Here is an 18239-nt window from a genome sequence, read left to right as displayed (position 1 = left end):
GAAGGGCCTGTATTGTGCTGTAGGTTTTCTATGTTTCTATGAAACATGGTATTCTAGCCCTACCTGTGTAGTGGTTGAAGAGCTACTTGTAGTTTGGAGTCATAAATGTACAACTGTGCATGGAGTTGGGGGGAGAGGGGAGATTGGGTGGCACCACCTCCCAAAATGCCAAATACATACAATTTATACCTTTTCAGATACAATAACACATGACAGGTGATTGATAACCCCTCATCTATCTAGCTAGGACCTCCTATGACAAGTGTTTCAATGATGCCAAATACCTTAACTCTAAAATATCCGTGGTTCTAATACCTGGCCCATTTCTCTTGTAGTGTGCATCACAAGGAATTGGGGGAATAATTTATAACGTTTACACACAATTTTCCAAATTTACTGCCAGGATAAGTGGCACAACATCACCCAGGTTCCTCTCAGTTGCTGCATTGTTCACACCAGACTCCTTATTCTGAGCTCTGTCATGAGAAGAGATTAGCAGGAACAGAGAACAAGATTTAAAGTTATTGTACAAGGCTCCTTGAAAATAAAATTATGTGCTCAATAACTCCTGAGCACCTCTGGTTCATGACAGCTCAAAATGGATGATATTGAATCCATGCCGCAGGGGCTCTGTAGAAGCACCTCATAAACTACCCATCCTATTAGTTACCACCTGCCCCATTTGTAGAATAGTCTGTTACTCCCGTTAACCACTTCAGAACCCAAAAGGTAGGAGCAAGTAACCTTGGATCCCAAGGGACTGTCTGAAGGAGAAGGTATTTCATATCTATCTTATACATTGATCTATTGTTTCCCCATCCCTTAATCTCATCAGTGTGTTGTGGTTTAGAGCTACAACCTATCTCTCAAGTTGATTGGAATCTAGTCAACAGCTCTGTCTCATCTCTCTCAACATCAGCCATGTTGTCAGCATATTTAGTTGTGTTCCAGAATGCTTTGTGCTCATGTATATTGAACAAGTATCCATGTACGTGCTTACTTTGAGGAACTGATCATTGTATAAATACTGTGATTATTTTCCAGAATACAATAAAATTCATAATCTGCTGGTAGTTCAGCATCTGGTTCACCGGGGCCCTGGTTCTGGCTCTCCCTTTAACCACATTGGGACTCCAGTTCCCACACTCATTGAAACTTGCTGGGCTCAATGAAAATTGAGTGTACATTTTAAAAAAAAAATGAATAAAGTGTGATGATATAATACAACAGTATAAAGAATCTGCTAGTCTGGACCACCTACTGTACTAGATTAGCAGTGTTACTGTACTTGTCAAGTGGCAGCCTGCTGTGTAACATCAGTTCTGCTGTTCTAATAGCTTTTATACAGCTGCACTCTGATTTCAATTGATAAATATTCACATTCACTGTAATACTGTAAATACTAGTTCTTGCTTATATTATCCATGTCAGAAAAGTGGGTAATCTGCCCCATGCTCCATACCTCTGCCTCTCTGTTCTAGCCTTCCACTGTAGTTAACTTTACATTAGAAAGTCAGTGAAGAAATTTAAGTGCACCAGAATACATTTTAAAATGTGTCTGGTCACACAATCTTGAGCTGGCAGTTAACTTGTGTGGTTATTGAGTATTCACTCCACTATTCAATTGCTGCTGTCTTTTCATATAATTGAATTGTCCTCTTCCTCCAGCAAAATGGATGTTTCAGAGTCACCACAGATCAAGCTGACTCTGCAATATAGTGTGGAACAAGAGAGACTGATGCTCCTAATCCATTCCTGCAGGTAAGGAAGTTGATCATTAGTTAATAGACCACTATGGAAAAAATTCTTTTGATAACAATGATCTCAGCTTGTCATGATTGTGAGAAATATTTATGCTGCCTCATTAGGATGAATTCTAGCAGCTCCCACAGATAATTGATAGGAGGATCACTTGATATTACTCAATTAACACTGAGGCCAGCACAAAATCAAGATCATTGTCAGTCCCAAAATACCGAGTGCCTGTTTGCTGGATGACTTTGGGGGGGGAAAATTATATTGGAAAACAGGTCTATACTGGCAGGACAGCCAAAAATTACATTTAAGTAGAGTGTGTTTAATTGAATATGGTACAGATGACAACTTTGCTCCTCATCCACCACCCTCATTTTCTGCAGTTTGCTACCTACCACCTTCATTTCCTTTCTTGCTTCCTGCCAGCCACTCAACTATTTCCCTTATTCCCTTTTACAATCCTCTCCCATTCCTTCTCATCTCCTTTCCTTTCCTCTCCATTCTCCTCCTTTCTCCTGTGTTCTCCAGTCCTTCTGCTCCCTTTCCTCTCATCTCAAAGGCTACATAGGGATTGTATGTGTTTTTCAGAGGCTATTTTCAATCTCACAATACAGTATTTTAAAATACTGATTGGTTGTTTGTTGCAGGAACCTAAGACTCCATTCCAAGGAGGTCCCGGACCCATATGTCTCTCTCATTCTACTCCCTGACAAAAATAAAGTTACAAAGAGAAAAACAAGTGTGAAGAAGAAGACAATTAATCCAGAATATAACGAAACGTAAGGAATGTATGCATGAGAACCTAAGGGATTTAAGCAAAATAATAACTTGAGGCATTTATCTAAGGTTGATAAATTATATTGCAGCATTTTTAATAATTTAGTTCCTTCTATTCCAAATGTAACTATTATTCACACATAAAAAGATACTACTTAACGTTAAAAGATTTACTGTGCAAAAGGTCTTTACATTTCCAAGGATAGTTGGTATTTTAAGCAACTTTAGAGAACTTCCTCAAGAAGAGGGATTTCTAGGTAGAATATAGAATAGTACAGCACAATACAGGCCCTACGGTCCACGATGTTGTACCAACCTTTTAACGTACTCAAAGGCCAATCTAACAGTTTGTTAGATTGATCCAACTAGTTGAGAAAGTTAACTGCTATTCCTAAAAAATGGGATCAACTCCATATGTATGAGTGAGAGATTGAAGAGTTAGCAAATGTGATAGAATCAACATATAGTAGTGGTGTAGGAATAATGGGCTGTGTTAAAATTTCCATGAGTTTGTTCTAGTGGCATTTTGTTTTCCAGATTTGAGTTTGAAATATCATTGGAGGAAGCAGAGAAGAGAAAGCTGGAGCTCACAGTAAAAAACAGTGTTTCCTTCATGTCTAAAGAAATTGGAAAGGTACTGTACACTTATGTAGAACATTTAAAAGAAACTTTAAAAAAAGCACAGGTCACACTCAGTGTTTTGTAAAATGGACACAATTGCATTAAAAAAAAATCAATATGTAAAACCCTTCAACAGCATCTCCAAAATCAGTTACCTGTACCACTTAAAAGGTAACAGGCACAGGGAGACCAATTTCCCTCTCTTGGAACTCTCTGCCCAAGAACTTTGTGACAGTACCTTCACCACAAGGACCACTACAGTTTAAGAAAGCACTTATTAAAAATTGGCTTTACAAGGAATGCCTATATCTTGGGAATGAATAGATTTTAACCATTAAAAAACTATCCTTTTAAAAAAACTTATCAATCTAAACAAATAAAAAATATTTTTTAAAGTCCAATCATGGAATTTATTGCAGAACTAGTGTTTCAAAGTTAGCATGATTCTGATTATTCTAAACCCTTCTTACCACTTTTATGTGTTTATTACTTTGTGCCATCTCCTGAATTTTGAGTTTTACTAAACTTGGGTTCTAACTAGATCTATCACTGGTTCTCTTACAGCTCCATATTGATCTCTCACTACCTGACCTGACTCAGGAGGTAACACAGTGGTAAGTGAGCAAGTCAATAAGAAAAATGGGTCAAACTGGTTGCTCCTCTGTTCAGACCATTTCCTTACTGGGCTCAGTTGTGTCCTTAACTGATGAAGTTGTTACCATTCATTGTTTCATATGAAGTATGTCTAATCCTGCTAGCCATCAGAGTTGTCACTGTACATGTCTATATCCCAATGAGGCTAACAGCTTCTAGAGGAGTAAAAACTAAGATAATTTTAAACATGTACAGCAAATTATTAAAATAAAACTATTTAATTTTGCAGGTTCGATTTGAAGGAAGAATAGGATGATTCAGTCGCATTAAACCCATTGTTCAGTTTGTCTTTGGTTTATGACCAACTATTTTTAAATGGTTTTGTTTCTACTGAAGTATTTCATACCACTTAAGTATTATGTTAATTTTAAATATTTTATATTCAATGACTATGTCTTTGTTCCTGTTTTAGCTTTAATTCACAAAGAAATTCCAAAGACCATGATCAGAGTATTAAGTCAGTCACAGCTCATTCTGTTTATGTTCATCCTTTTATTGTTTGCAAACAATCTTCTTATTCAAGTACATCTTGATAAACTATGATCATAAAGCTACTTGGTGAATGGAAGGAAACTATAACATCCTATGTGAAACAGTTTGGGAGATCTTGATGCATTTTCGATTGAGGGTTCACGTTACAAAACTTTAATATAATGAGCAGGCTCATTCCAGAAAGATGGATGGTATGGAAACTAGATAACTACTACAGAAGAGGTTTGAAATTAGGATTGAGTTGGAACTGATTTGGCAGCATCCCTATGCACTTAAACTGTTCAGTTCTTGAAAAAGACAACATTGATGTGATGGGGTGGAAAATAGTTTTTTCCCCAATGAGACATTTTTTAAAAAAAGTATTAATACAAAATAACAATTTCTAGTTCATGAAATGTAATTCAAAAACTATATTTCAATGTCTTTAAGAGATTATCCACAGCATTGCTCAAAAAGACTTCCATTGAAGATGAGATTCAATTAATTGGTACTTTAAAAAAATTAAATAGTATTGTGGCTGATTCAAGACTGTTTAGGCCTCTATTTAACATTTGCAAGAGGTCTAATCTTCGCTTGGGTAGCTTAGAATATCTTGAGGGAAGGGAAATCCTCATCAATATGGCAGCATTTAGTAAATGCAGTTATTGATTGGGTAAAAGAACACTGCACTGCCACCCTCCAGGTTTTGTCTTTGGTTTCCGTTTTCTGTAGTGAGGACCAATTTCTATTCCAATTAACATGGAAGTGTTCAAGGATTTTAATGTCTAATTGGCACATAAGAACAACTTATACTAAAATAAAATCAAAACATTGCAGATGCTGGAAATCAGATATAAACAAAAATGCTGGAAACAAGTAGCAGGTCAGGCAGCATCTGTGGAAAGAAAAACAGAGTTAATGTTTTAGGATGGGAATCCTTCAGCAGTATGGGATTTTATTAGAAGTGAAATTGTATGGGCTAATAACATGGCATTGGAAAATAAACCTCAAATTTTGAGATTTGGCTATTTACAGATACTGGCAAAATTGTCAATATATTGAAAATGTGCCTACAACAGAGCCCCAGGGTTCATCGGATCATGCCTTGGTTCAAGTTCCAGCAAGCTGTAGAAGTTGAAAGGTGCCACACTACTGGAGTGGTGGTTAGAATTTTGCACGCTAGATTGTGTCTTTAAAATTACTTCCACCGAAAAGTCTATTTTGTGTCCTAAAACTTCGGCAACAGGTATCTTAAGGTTAACTGCTGGGCAGCCACCAGTGTACCAGTATAACTGGCAATGGGCAGGAGAAATCTTTTAGTTTAAAAAAAAAATCAACCAGGTTTTCCTCAAGTTCCAGACAACTCCCAACCCTGCTCTACCACTTTTAAGTTTTCAGTGTTGGTTATACTTGGATTTAGTAATGGACCCTCAATCAAGGGGGGGGGGGGGAAGAAAAGATGCCTTCTACCCCACTTCTCAGAGCAATTTGATACCCAAATACAGTTGCCCTTTTTGTCTTAGCTCTTAAAATACCAGTTTCAGAGAAGATAAATGACTTGGGAGACATTGAGAACTTTTATGTAGATTGATATCCCTCTTAAATGCTGCAACCTATCGTCTTCCAGTGAATAGTGGAACCAGTGCAGGTCATGGTAAACAATGGATACTTTACAGTAGCAGAATTGAAGCCAAAGTTGATAGATTGCATTAATGTCACCCAAGAATGGTCCTAACCAGAAAATAGCTGTCTGCAGATATACTTTGCTTATTTCCTGGGTTAGCCGAATGGTTGGGAACAATAACTGTGCCTTTATATAAAAAAAAAGATTATGTATATTCAATATTTACAGCTTGTAAAAGTCTGAATGAAAATAAAAATTATTTCCACAAGGGAACATTTTAACATATAGTTTAAAAAAATGTTTGAATAATAATAATCATGCACTAATGGTGCTACAAGCTTTCACCACTGAAAAAGCCTTTCTCAGCGACATATCATAACTCACATTCAAAAATAAAATCCTGCTTCAGAGTTTGTGATCACTTCAGTCTGAGCTATATTGCCATTCCACATGGACAGAGATAGTCTAATGGTGATGCATCCATACCCTTCAGTACACTTAGCAGCTTTACTGTATATGGAAAAATGGCAAAGGCAAGAGCATTCAGCCCATCAAGCAGCTCACTTCAGCCACTGTCCACAAATTATTTTATTTTTGTACAGATACTCCAAGCACCACCAAATTCATCCTTCACCTTCCTCAAAGGAAACCTATCATCAGCTGTTGCATTCTCTCAATTTAAATTCCTATCCATGCAGCTCCTTTTAAGAATTAATAGAGACAATTGCTTCCACCTAAAAATCTGTTTCGTGTGTCCATCTTTGATCAGTTGAAGCCGGAAAGGGATTATGGTTTAATGGTTAATAATTTTAAGCAGGTTGGAATTTTGTAACTTGAGTATACAAATTGCAGATGGTATGTTAAAGCTACAGGTACAATTATCCAACTGAAATTTCAATTGAAATTTAAAATTCTTATTTGATGTTCAAAGTTGCAACAGCCTTGTATTCCCACAAGGTGTTGCTCTTGTACTTAGTAATGACACGATTACAGGCGAGAGATGTGCACTATCAGTCGGGGTGGTCTTGCATTATTTTTGAATGTCAAATAGGTTGGTGGATTTGAATGCAAAAAAATCACGCTGAAGTTAAACTTTGTTCCTCCAGGCTCAGTATATCAAAACTATAAATCACAGAATTTTCATTTTTAAACTCAGTTGCTTCAATTTCAGGGAAAAAGAGACATTTTAATGTTATCCATGTTTAGAGTATAGAATAACTAAATACTCCTCTTACTTAAAATAATGGCACTTTAGAATACTGTACATTGACCAATCTTCCCAAAATAGTTTAGGAAATTATTACATTATAAAATTTAATATTCAGCAGTCAAGAAAGATCACTATAAATCTAAGCATTTTTAAACAAAATATTGTAAACTGTATTACTAACCAAAGCCATTAACCAAGCCATTAACCTTAATATTGATTTGTTTATAATCCCATCTAAGTTTAAAAAAAAACACCAAAAAGTGAATGAGCTGGAACTGAGCTTCCTAAACTGTGACTGAAACTAACTGTCTTCATACTATTTCTGAAGGACAAGCTTCTATCTGGTTTGGACCCAATATCATTTAATGACTTCATTCTAGTTCTTGTTTACTACTCCTCTGCCTTATATTTCAGACTAAAAATAACACAAGGTCAATATGTGGTGACAAATAAATCAAATACATTACTAATTTGAATTCTTACCTTAAGTCACTACAGGGAATTCCTTCCAATAGGAATGTTTAAAGCCATTCTTCTGAATATCTCATGTTATCAAACATGACAAGCATAAAGTAAACTGCTACTTTTATGATTGAATGTTGCCAAGATATATTAGAGCACATTGCGATTTGGGCACTTACGTATTTCATATTTCATGAATTTAAAGAATTATAGATAAATAATTCTGCATGTACATTTATTGTATTGCTGTATGTATATGTAATCTCAATAAAGTAACAAGAATGCAGCAACAATTATTTACTTTTACTTGTGATAATTCACTTACTCTTATGGTTGTTCAATGGCAGCTCTCATCGGTGGCAGTAGCTTGTGGGTCAAGCCTCACTTGAGGGACTAAAGACATAAAGCAAAAGCCAAATGCTGTGGAAATATTCATCAAGTCAAATAGAAGTAGATATTCTTGCAGTTTTTAGGAAAGAGTATTTACTCAAGACAATAATTACTTCTCTATAGAATTTGTGTTTATAAGACACTTCAGTGAAGCACTATTAGGAGTATTATTTCTCAGGTCTTAAACTGAGCTGGAAGAATGTTTAAAAGTTATGGTGAAGAATTTTATGCATGCATGCCAATTGGAATAAATTAAAGAAAGAATTCCAAGGAGAAAGACTTGCAGTCAGCAACAAACTGACAATCAATGTGCAAAGGAAGTTCATAGAATATGGTCAAAAACATCCTAAGGGAACAGATTGCATGACTCCTAAGTATCTAATAACTATCTGAACTTGCAAAGTGAAAGAAACAAAATGGCAAGCAAGATATTGCTGTGAGGCTTTGTTGTTTATAAATTGGTTATTTTCCTACATTACAATAGTAACTAGTCTTAGATTTGTCACAATAAATAGTAGATTCCTAAGTTTCAGCTAGACCCAGTTGAGCTCCCCCCCCCGCAAGTTCAAGTTTATTGTCATCTGACTGTACATAGTAAAACCAAATTAAACAATGTTCTTCCAGACCACAGTGCACCCACACAACATACATTAGGCACAGCACATAAAATATTTCCACAAAGTTAATAATATAATTTGAAGTGCATGTAATGTACAGCACAGATAAACAGCTCACTGTCCTAGTGATGAGACCTTGATAGTGGCAAGGTATTCATTAATCTCAGCCTGGGGGAAGAAGCTGTTACCCAGTCTGACAATCCCTAGTCCTGATGCTTCTGTATCTTCACCCTGATGATAGTGGGTCAGAGATTATGGGATGGGTGGTAGGGATCCTCAACAATGTTTCAGGTCTTTCATTTCCAATGCCAGGGTGATCCCCTCGGCAGTTTTTACTAACCTCTGTGGGGTCTTGTGGTCTGTACCACATGATGCAGCCAGACAGGACACTCTCACTGGTGCTCCTGTAGAAAGTTGTTAAGACTGTTCTGGGACCTCTACTTTTTGTGATTTTTATTAACGACCTGGATGTGGGGGTAGAAGGGTGGGTTGGCAAGTTTGCAGACGACACAAAGGTTGGTAGTGTTGTAGATAGTGTAGAGGATTGTCGAAGATTGCAGAGAGACATTGATAAGATGCAGAAGTGGGCTGAGAAGTGGCAGATGGAGTTCAACCCGGAGAAGTGTGAGGTGGTACACTTTGGAAGGACAAACTCCAAGGCAGAGTACAAAGTAAATGGCAGGATACTTGGTAGTGTGGAGGAGCAGAGGGATCTGGGGGTACATGTCCACAGATCCCTGAAAGTTGCCTCACAGGTAGATCGGGTAGTTAAGAAAGCTTATGGGGTGTTAGCTTTCATAAGTCGAGGGATAGAGTTTAAGAGACGTGATGTAATGATGCAGCTCTATAAAACTCTAGTTAGGCCACACTTGGAGTACTGTGTCCAGTTCTGGTCGCCTCACTATAGGAAGGATGTGGAAGCATTGGAAAGGGTACAGAGGAGATTTACCAGGATGCTGCCTGGTTTAGAGAGTATGGATTATGATCAGAGATTAAGGGAGCTAGGGCTTTACTCTTTGGAGAGGAGGAGGATGAGAGGAGACATAATAGAGGTGTACACGATATTAAGAGGAATAGACAGAGTGGACAGCCAGCGCCTCTTCCCCAGGGCACCACTGCTCAATACAAGAGGACATGGCTTTAAGGTAAGGGGAGGGAAGTTCAAGGGGGATATTAGAGGAAGGTTTTTCACTCAGAGAGTGGTTGGTGCGTGGAATGCACTGCCTGAGTCAGTGGTGGAGGCAGATACACTAGTGAAGTTTAAGAGACTACTAGACAGGTATATGGAGGAATTTAAAGTGGGGGGTTATATGGGAGGCAGGGTTTGAGGGTTGGCACAACATTGTGGGCCAAAGGGCCTGTAATGTGCTGTACTATGTCCTATGTTGACTAGTGAGGACCTGTTTTGGGTCCAGGTTGGATTGTTTGTTATGTTCACACCAAGGAACTTTGTGCTCTTCACTGTTTCATGCCATTGATGTTCAATGTAGAGTGGTCGACCAGCGCTTTCTTGAAGTCCTAATCATCTCTTTTGTCTCGTCCCCACTGAGACTAAGATTGTTGTTCTCAGGCTGATTAAATAGATTTCCTGAAGAGGCAATTCATAACTCTATTCACTTTGCCAGCACATTCCTATTCAACACCTGTCATAGCCTCTCATTAACAAACTAAAAATGTCTGATTCCTCCCACAATTCCAAAGGCATATAATCCAGAATGTACGCTCCTCTAATCCCACAAGTTTTCAAATATCCACATTTTTGGGCAGAAAATGGATATTAAATATTCTAAGTTACCAGTGGGATGGTCTGCATCCATTTTGATTCTGAAGAAGAGCCTTTTATTATTTGAGAATAATGCCTAAAACATGCGCTGCTTAAGTAATTGTATCAGAGGCATAGGTTTAAAGGCCATTTTTTTTCAAAATTCAAGGATAAAAATGGAGGAAGGAATCATAAGTAACAAAAAGATTGTGTTAAAAAAGCTGACATGGAGCAGGAGGAAAACTGATTCAACAAAAGACATGATCACTTATGCCCTGCTCCAATCCACCCTACCAGTATTTACCAAAGCACCATTGCCAGAAATGTATTATAATGTTTGGCAAATAACCAGTATTGGCAAGGTTGTACTAAGTATGCAGCTGATGCCTTAAGATAAATTTCCACCAACCCTCAAGCCTCTTAGTTTGGGTACAATTTACATAGCACTGATTCTGGTTCCAAATACATCACAAATCAACATCTACTCTAGAATCTCCCCCTTTTACAACTCAACCAAGCACAAGGGAAAATCTTACATTATTTTTGACCAAAAGTGAACGAGCTAAACATCAACTTGTATACAAGTCAATGCTTTGTGTTCTACCTTTCATTCCTGTTATGCGACAGGTTTATTACTGTCTGAATAAAGTAATCATTTGCTATTTCTGTGTTAATGCTACAAAAAGTTCAAGTGACTTTTGATATTTTCATTCTGGACTTGGAAACTAATTTTCATGAATTTAATGCATTGGCTGCTATGATAGATGTCACAACTTCTTTACTCTCCAGAAATGAATGTTGAAACCAAGTACATAAGGTGCACATTAAATATGTATACGAAAGTCAAATGAAAAATCTATATTAGCTATGGGGAATAACAATTCAAGCATGTATGGTGGTAAACATCAGACCAGGAAAGCAAAGAACATTTGATTCTTTTGAACTAGCATTTCCCAATATGCCATCCTTAAATGCAGTAAAATCTTATTTTGAAAATAAATGTAAATTGGGTTTTTGGATTAAATGTAGCATTTGAAGAAAAAATAAGGAGCTGCCCAAGAGCTGTTGTTGCCAGTTTTAAAATTAAAAAAAAACTATCTCTGGGGCAGTTAATCTGAACTCACCTGAAGGATATTACATACAAAAAGTTTTACTGATTAAATAATGAATAAATATAGGAATGGGATGAAGGTCAGGATTTTTATAGTTGAACCTCAGAGTTTATGAGGCAGTGTGCATTCTATTGCCCTTTGGAGCCAATGATAACTTAGGTGGTCAGTCTTAAAACATTGTTCAGCATTATGTACCTACTCTTCCTGCCTCCATGTCAGGGTAGTCATCAGCCACTTGGTCAACATTAACACTAATACAGTCGTCTTAGCTTCAAATATGTGCAGAAATGAAGGATTAAATGAAATATTTATTGAAATGGAAATAAGAAACTATTATTACTTGATAGGAGACAGAGGTAAATTTCTACTTGCCAAATAACATTTAAGATGCATTTCTCCCAGATTATACCAGTGCCTAAGAAGAATAATGTGGGCTGCCTTAATGACTATCGCCTGGTAGCACTCACATTGACAGTGATGAAATGCTTTAAGAGGCTAGTCATGACTAGACTGAACTCCTGCCTCAGCAAGGACCTGGACCCATTACAGACACAATCTCAATGGCTCTCCACACAGCTTCAGATCACTTAGACAACACCAACACCTACGTCAGGATGCTGTTCATCAAATATAGCTGGGCATTTAATACCATCATTCCCACAATCCTGATTGAGAAGTTGCAGATCCTGGGCCTCTGTACCTCCCTCTGCAATTGGATCCTCAACTTCCTAACCAGAAGACCACAGTCTGTGTGGGTTGGTGATAATATTTCCTCCTCGCTGACGATCAACACTGGCGCACCTCAGGGGTGTGTGCTTAGCCCACTGCTCTACTCTCTATATACACATGACTGTGTGGCTAGGCAAAGTTCAAATGCCATCTATAAATTTGCTGACGATACAACCATTGTTGGTAGAATCTCAGGTGGTGACGAGAGGGCGTACAGGAGTGAGATATGCCAACTAGTGGAGTGGTGTCGCAGCAAAAACCTGGCACTCAACGTCAGTAAGACGAAAGAGCTGATTGTGGACCTCAGGAAGGGTAAGTTGAAGGAGCACATACCAATCCTCATAGCGGGATCAAAAGTGGAGAGAGTGAACAGCTTTAAGTTCCTGGGTGTCAAGATCTCTGAGGATCTAACATGGTCCCAACATATCCACAACATAATCGATGTAATAATAAAGGGAAGACAGTGGCTATACTTTATTAGGAGTTTGAAGAGACTTGGCATGTCAACAAATACACTCAAAAACTTATATAGTTGTACCATGGAGAGCATTCTGACAGGCTGCATCACTGTCTGGTATGGGGGGGCTACTGCACTGGGCCAAAAGCTGCAGAAGGTCGTAAATTTAGTCGGCTCCATCTTGGGTACTAGCCTACAAAGTACCCAGGACACCTTCAGAGAGCGGTGTCTCAGAAAGGCAGCGTCCATTATTAAGGACCCCCAGTACCTAGGGCATGCCTTTTTCTCACTGTTACCATCAGGTAGGAGGTACAAAGGCCTGAAGGCACACACTCAGCGATTTAGGAACAGCTTCTTCCCCTCTGTCATCCGATTCCTAAATGGACATTGAACCCTTGGACACTACCTCACTTAAAAAAGATACAGTATTTCTGTTTCTGCACTTTTTTTTGTAATCTATTCAATACATGTAACTGATTTACTTGTTTATTATTATGTTTAATTTATTTTTTCTCTCTCTGCTAGATTATGTATTGCATTGAACTGCTGCTGCTAAGTTAACAAATTTCACATCACAAGCCGGTGATAATAAACCTGATTCTGATTCTGAGATATACCCTCAGATTTTGAGATATAAGTACACACAGTTTGACATAAAATATAGCACTGTGCAAAAGTCTTATGCAAATATATAGAGCTAGGATGCCCAAGATTTTTGCACAGTACTGTAGTGATTTTATGTATTGCACTGTACTGCTGCAGAAAAAAAACACAAATTTCATGACATTTGGGTGATGATAAACCTGCTTCAGATATGTTTCTCTATTGTGGACTGAGAGTGGGAAGAGGATTGGGAGTAGAGAATCATGGTTGGGAAAAAGGGAAAGGAGAGGGGAGGAAGTGGGAAGCACCAGAGAGACATTCTGTAAAGATCAATAAACTAATTAATTGGAATCAAGTGACCTTGCTCGGTGTTTCAGGGCTGGGTGTGTCTCCACCTGCGCCACCCCTCTGCCCTGGCACTCCCTTTGCCACCTGTCCCACAACCCTGCCACGGCACTCCACTCTCACCATTCCCAACATCCTTTGCTCCTGCCAGATTTATAAACTCACTTTCTGCTCCACCTGGACATATACAGTACAAAACAGAGAAACATAGAAAACCTACAGCACAATACAAGCCCTTCAGCCCACAAAGCTGTGCCGAACATGTCCCTACCTTAGAACTACCCAGGCTTTACCCATAGCCCTCTATTCTTCTAAGCTCCACGTAGCCATCCAGGAGTCTCTTAAAAGACCCTATCGTTTCCACCTCCACCGGCCCATTCCACACACTCACCACTCTCTGCATAAAAAACTTACCCCCGACATCTCCTCTGTACCTACTTCCAAGCACCTTAAAACGATGCCCTCTCGAGCTAACCATTTCAGCCCTGGGGAAAAGCCTCTGACTATCCACAATATCAATGCCTCTCATTATCTTGTACACCTCTTTCAAGTCACATCTCATCCTCCATCGCTCCAAGAAGAAAAGGCCGAGTTCACTCAACCTATTCTCATAAGGCATGCTCCCCAACCCAGGCAACATCCTTGTAAATCTCATCTGCACCCTTTCTATGGTTTCCATGTCCTTCCTATAGTGAGGCAACCAGATCTGAGCACAGTACTCCAAGTGGGGCCTGACCAGGGTCCTATATAGCTCCAACATTACCTCTCAACTCTTAAACTCAATCCCACGATTGATGAAGGCCATATGCCTTCTTAACCAGAGTCAACCTGCGCAGCTGCTTTGAGCATCCTATGGACTCGGACCCCAAGATCCCTCTGATCCCCCACACTTCCAAGAGTCTTACTATTAATACCATATTCTGCCATCATATATGGCCTACCAAAATGAACCACTTCACATTCATCTGGGTTGAACTCCATCTGCCACTTCTCAGCCCAGTTTTGCATCCTATCAATGTCCCGCTGTAACCTCTGACAGCCCTCCACACTATCCACAACACCCCCAACCTTTGTGTCATCGGCAAACTTACTAAACCATCCCTCCACTTCCCCATCCAGGTCATTTATAAAAATCACTAAGAGCAGTGGTCCCAGAACAGATCCCTGAGGCACACCACTGGTGACCGACCTCCATGCAGAATGTGACCCATCTACAACCACTCTTTGCCTTCAGTGGGCAAGCCAGTTCTGGATCCACAGAAGGCAATGTCCCCTTAGATCCCATGCCTCCTTACTTTCCCAATAAGCCTTGCATGGGCTACCTTATCAAATGCCTTGCTAAAATCCATATACACTACATCTACAGCTCTACCTTCATCAATGTGCTGTTACGTTCCCCAGTAACCGGGTGACTTATCAGCAAAGATAGATAGGTCCGCTGAAGCCTGGTGCTACTATTTTCAAACGTTTTTATTTATAAAGGGGCACAAACGCATGGTTACTACAAAACATTCAGACCATATACATCGTCAAAACTCAATCTAAAGCACAGGTGTAGTAATAATCAATCAAAAATGAGCTCTATCGTTGTCTAGGGGATAATACTGAGTCCAATGGAATATAAGAGTCTCTCAAAATCTGCAGGCGTTCCCGTTTTGGGAACCACTGGCATTTCACGTGTTGGAGAGAGCGAGAAGGAACACTTGCCCGTCGTCTTTGCGAAGCAAATCCCTGTTGTTAGTTAAAACGGTTTGTCCTTTGGTTCCAGCCACAGACTCCCGATCCGGAATCTAACGCAAGTGGCTTCCTTCAAGATGGCTTCCCACTCCGACGGGAAGCACTATCGTGTCTTCTTCGTGTGTCTCCTTGGTGCGTCTGAGGCCCCGCCTCGGCAGCCCACCTTTTATCTGGACTGGCAGGGTTGTAGATGTCAATCAGGGTGGGGGTGAGGCAATCTTTCCCCCATCACCCAGCCCACATTGCCCTGAGGGTTTGCACGTAGTCCCATTCCTTATTTCACAAAGATGTCTCCAGGACAATGGCTATGTCCAAGGCTTTTGTCTGACTGAGCGGCCAGCCCGCATTCCAAACCGCAAGGCTCTCTCTCTCTCTCTTGCGATTCTCACAAAGGAGGGGGCTGGGGTCATGACAGTGCTTAGTCACATCCTCAAAAAATTCAATCAGGCTTGTAAGGCATGACCTGCCTTTATTATGCCTCTCCAAATGTTCATAAATCCTGCCTCTCAGGATCTTCTCCATCAACATACCAGCCACATACCAGATACAAAGATAGGTAGAGTTGAGGAAGTAGGGAGTCTGCAGGATATAGACAAATTAGGAGAGTGGGCAAAGGAGTGGCAGATGGAATATAGTGTCGAGAGGTGTATGGTCATGCACTTTGGTAGAAGGAATAAAGGTGTAGAATATTTTCTAAACAAGGTGTAAATTCAGAAATCAGATGTACAGAGGAACTTGGGAGCCCTACACCAGAATATAAAAGTAAGGATGTAATGCTGAGGTTTCATAAGGCATTTGCCAAACTGTACTTTGGAGTATTGTGAGCAGATCTGGGCTCCTTAACTGAGAAAGGAAATGGAGAGGGTCCAGAGGTGGTGAGGTGACAAGGGGAGGACAAGTGATGAGGTTCTGCATAGGGAGTTCAGGGAATTAGGTGCTAGGTTAAAGGGTAGGACCCCCAGGGTTGTGATCTCAAGATTGCTACCTGTGCCACGTGCTAGTGAGGACAGAGCTAGGAAGCTAATACAGTTTAATACATAGCTAAGGAGTTGGTGTGGGCATAAGAATTTTGGATCATTGTGCCCTCTTCCAAGGAAGACAGAACCTGTATAGAAGAGATGGTTTACACCTGAACTGGAGGGGGACTAATATCCTGGCGGGAAGGTTTGTTATTGCTGCATAATTGGGTTTAGGCAAGAGCTGCAGGGGGATGGGAACCAGAGTGCCTGAACATTTAGTGGAGAGGTTGTGGAGGCAGGAGTTGATAAGATCTCAGACAAAGTTAGGAATCAAAAGGTTGAGCGTGGTGTGGCTAGGGTCCTCAGCTGCATATATTTCAATACAAGAAGTACAGTATCATAAGAAAGGCAGGTAAGAATGCTGAAGTTGAGGTAGCTGGTTTACAAACAGAGGCACTGTGTAGTGAAACTGCAGTTTTGGGCCCCTTACCCTAGATAGGATGTGCTGAAACTGGAGACAAACAGGTTTAGGGAACCTTGGCTTTCAAGAGTTATTGAGGCCCTGGTTAAGAAGGAGATGCATAGCAGGCATAGGCAGCAAGAAACAACTTTGAGTACAGTCGGCCCTCCTTATCCGCAGGGGATTGGTTCCTGGACCCCTCGCAGACACCAAAATTCGCGGATGCTCAAGTCCCTTATGTAACCTGTCTCAATCCGGTGGACCTTAGGACCCAGCGGAACTCCAGACCTTATTTGACCTGCCTCAATCCGGTGGACATTAAGACCCGGCACCTGAGCTCTGAATGCGCAGTGTTTCTGTTCACGAAAATAATCATGATCACGATTGAAAATAAAATGATCGGAAAGAAGTGAAACGCCATCGGTCATCGGAAAAGCATTAGGCTACGTCAGTCAACGATTGGAACAATTTTAAAGGATAAAGTGAGAAAGGCTCTGCCCCGATGAAAGCTACAATCATTACTAAGCAACGCAGTGGTTTAATTATTGGGTTTTGGGTTTTTGATCTTCACATCAACCCGGCACGGTGGAGAGCGCACTCGGGTGTGGTCTGTCACTGGATCGAACTCGGGAACTTCTGTTCCTGAGCCCGGCCCTGAAACATACATTCTTAAGTGTTTTATATGCATAGAAAGGTAAAATATATACTATATACTAAGACAAACGTTTGACCAACTGACACTAAATAATACCGGATGTACCTGTTCCGACTTACTTAGTAAGAGAACTCCTGATTTTTTTCAATCCTGATGCACGATAATCCACACACATCCTCCCGTATACTTTAAATCATCTCTAGATTACTTATAATACTTAATACAATGTAGATACTATGTAAAATAGTTGTTATACTGCATTGTTTAAGGAATAATGACAAGAAAAAGTCTGTACATGCTCGAACAAGAAGTGCTGGAAGAGCACTTCCGGGTTTTCGCGATCCGCAGTTGGTTGAATTCGCGCATGCAGAACCTGCGGATAAGGAGGGCCGACTGTATAAGAAATGCAAGAGAACATTTAAAAAGGAAATCAGGAGGGCTAAAAGAAGGCATGAGTTTGCTCGAGCAGACAAGGTGAAGGAGAATCCCAGGGGGCTTCTGCAGAAAGAGATGCGGAGATCTTATGGAATTTTTTACATCTGTATTTACTCAGGAGATGGACACAGTCTATAGAAGTGAGGCAGAGCAATAGTAAGGCCAAGAAAACCCACCAGAAATTCTACTCCACATTGTATTGCATCAACACATTGAACAATTGATTTCTGCTAAACTCAGATCTGACAACCAATCTAAAGTAACACATTCAAGATGCTTGAGTTACTTGGATTTCCAGCATCTGCTGAATCACTTGTGTTTAGATTTGAGACCATTTCACGAATTCAACTAATTTTCAACTTGTTCTTTTTGTATTACTTTATATTGAAGTCTGTGCTAACTTT

The 18239-nt window shown here is 39.8% G+C and overlaps 1 protein-coding gene across 2 annotated transcripts in view; it reads left to right on the top strand.

Moving 5' to 3' along the window:
* Positions 1-7867, top strand: part of esyt1a (extended synaptotagmin-like protein 1a) — a 139005-nt gene extending 131138 nt beyond the window's left edge. For both annotated transcript variants that reach the window (XM_073070877.1, XM_073070878.1), the window contains 5 exons: positions 1669-1761; positions 2403-2534; positions 3070-3166; positions 3718-3767; positions 4037-7867. In XM_073070877.1, the coding sequence (XP_072926978.1) occupies positions 1669-1761; positions 2403-2534; positions 3070-3166; positions 3718-3767; positions 4037-4058 (394 nt within the window). In that variant the 3' untranslated portion in view covers positions 4059-7867. The remainder of the gene's footprint in view (positions 1-1668; positions 1762-2402; positions 2535-3069; positions 3167-3717; positions 3768-4036) is intronic.
* The last annotated feature ends 10372 nt before the right edge of the window (positions 7868-18239 follow it).

Source organism: Hemitrygon akajei, chromosome 18, assembly GCF_048418815.1.
Source record: "Hemitrygon akajei chromosome 18, sHemAka1.3, whole genome shotgun sequence".
Lineage (NCBI taxonomy): Eukaryota > Metazoa > Chordata > Chondrichthyes > Myliobatiformes > Dasyatidae > Hemitrygon > Hemitrygon akajei.
The sequence above is the reverse complement of the archived record's forward strand: the minus strand, read 5'-3'. Positions and strand labels throughout refer to the sequence as shown.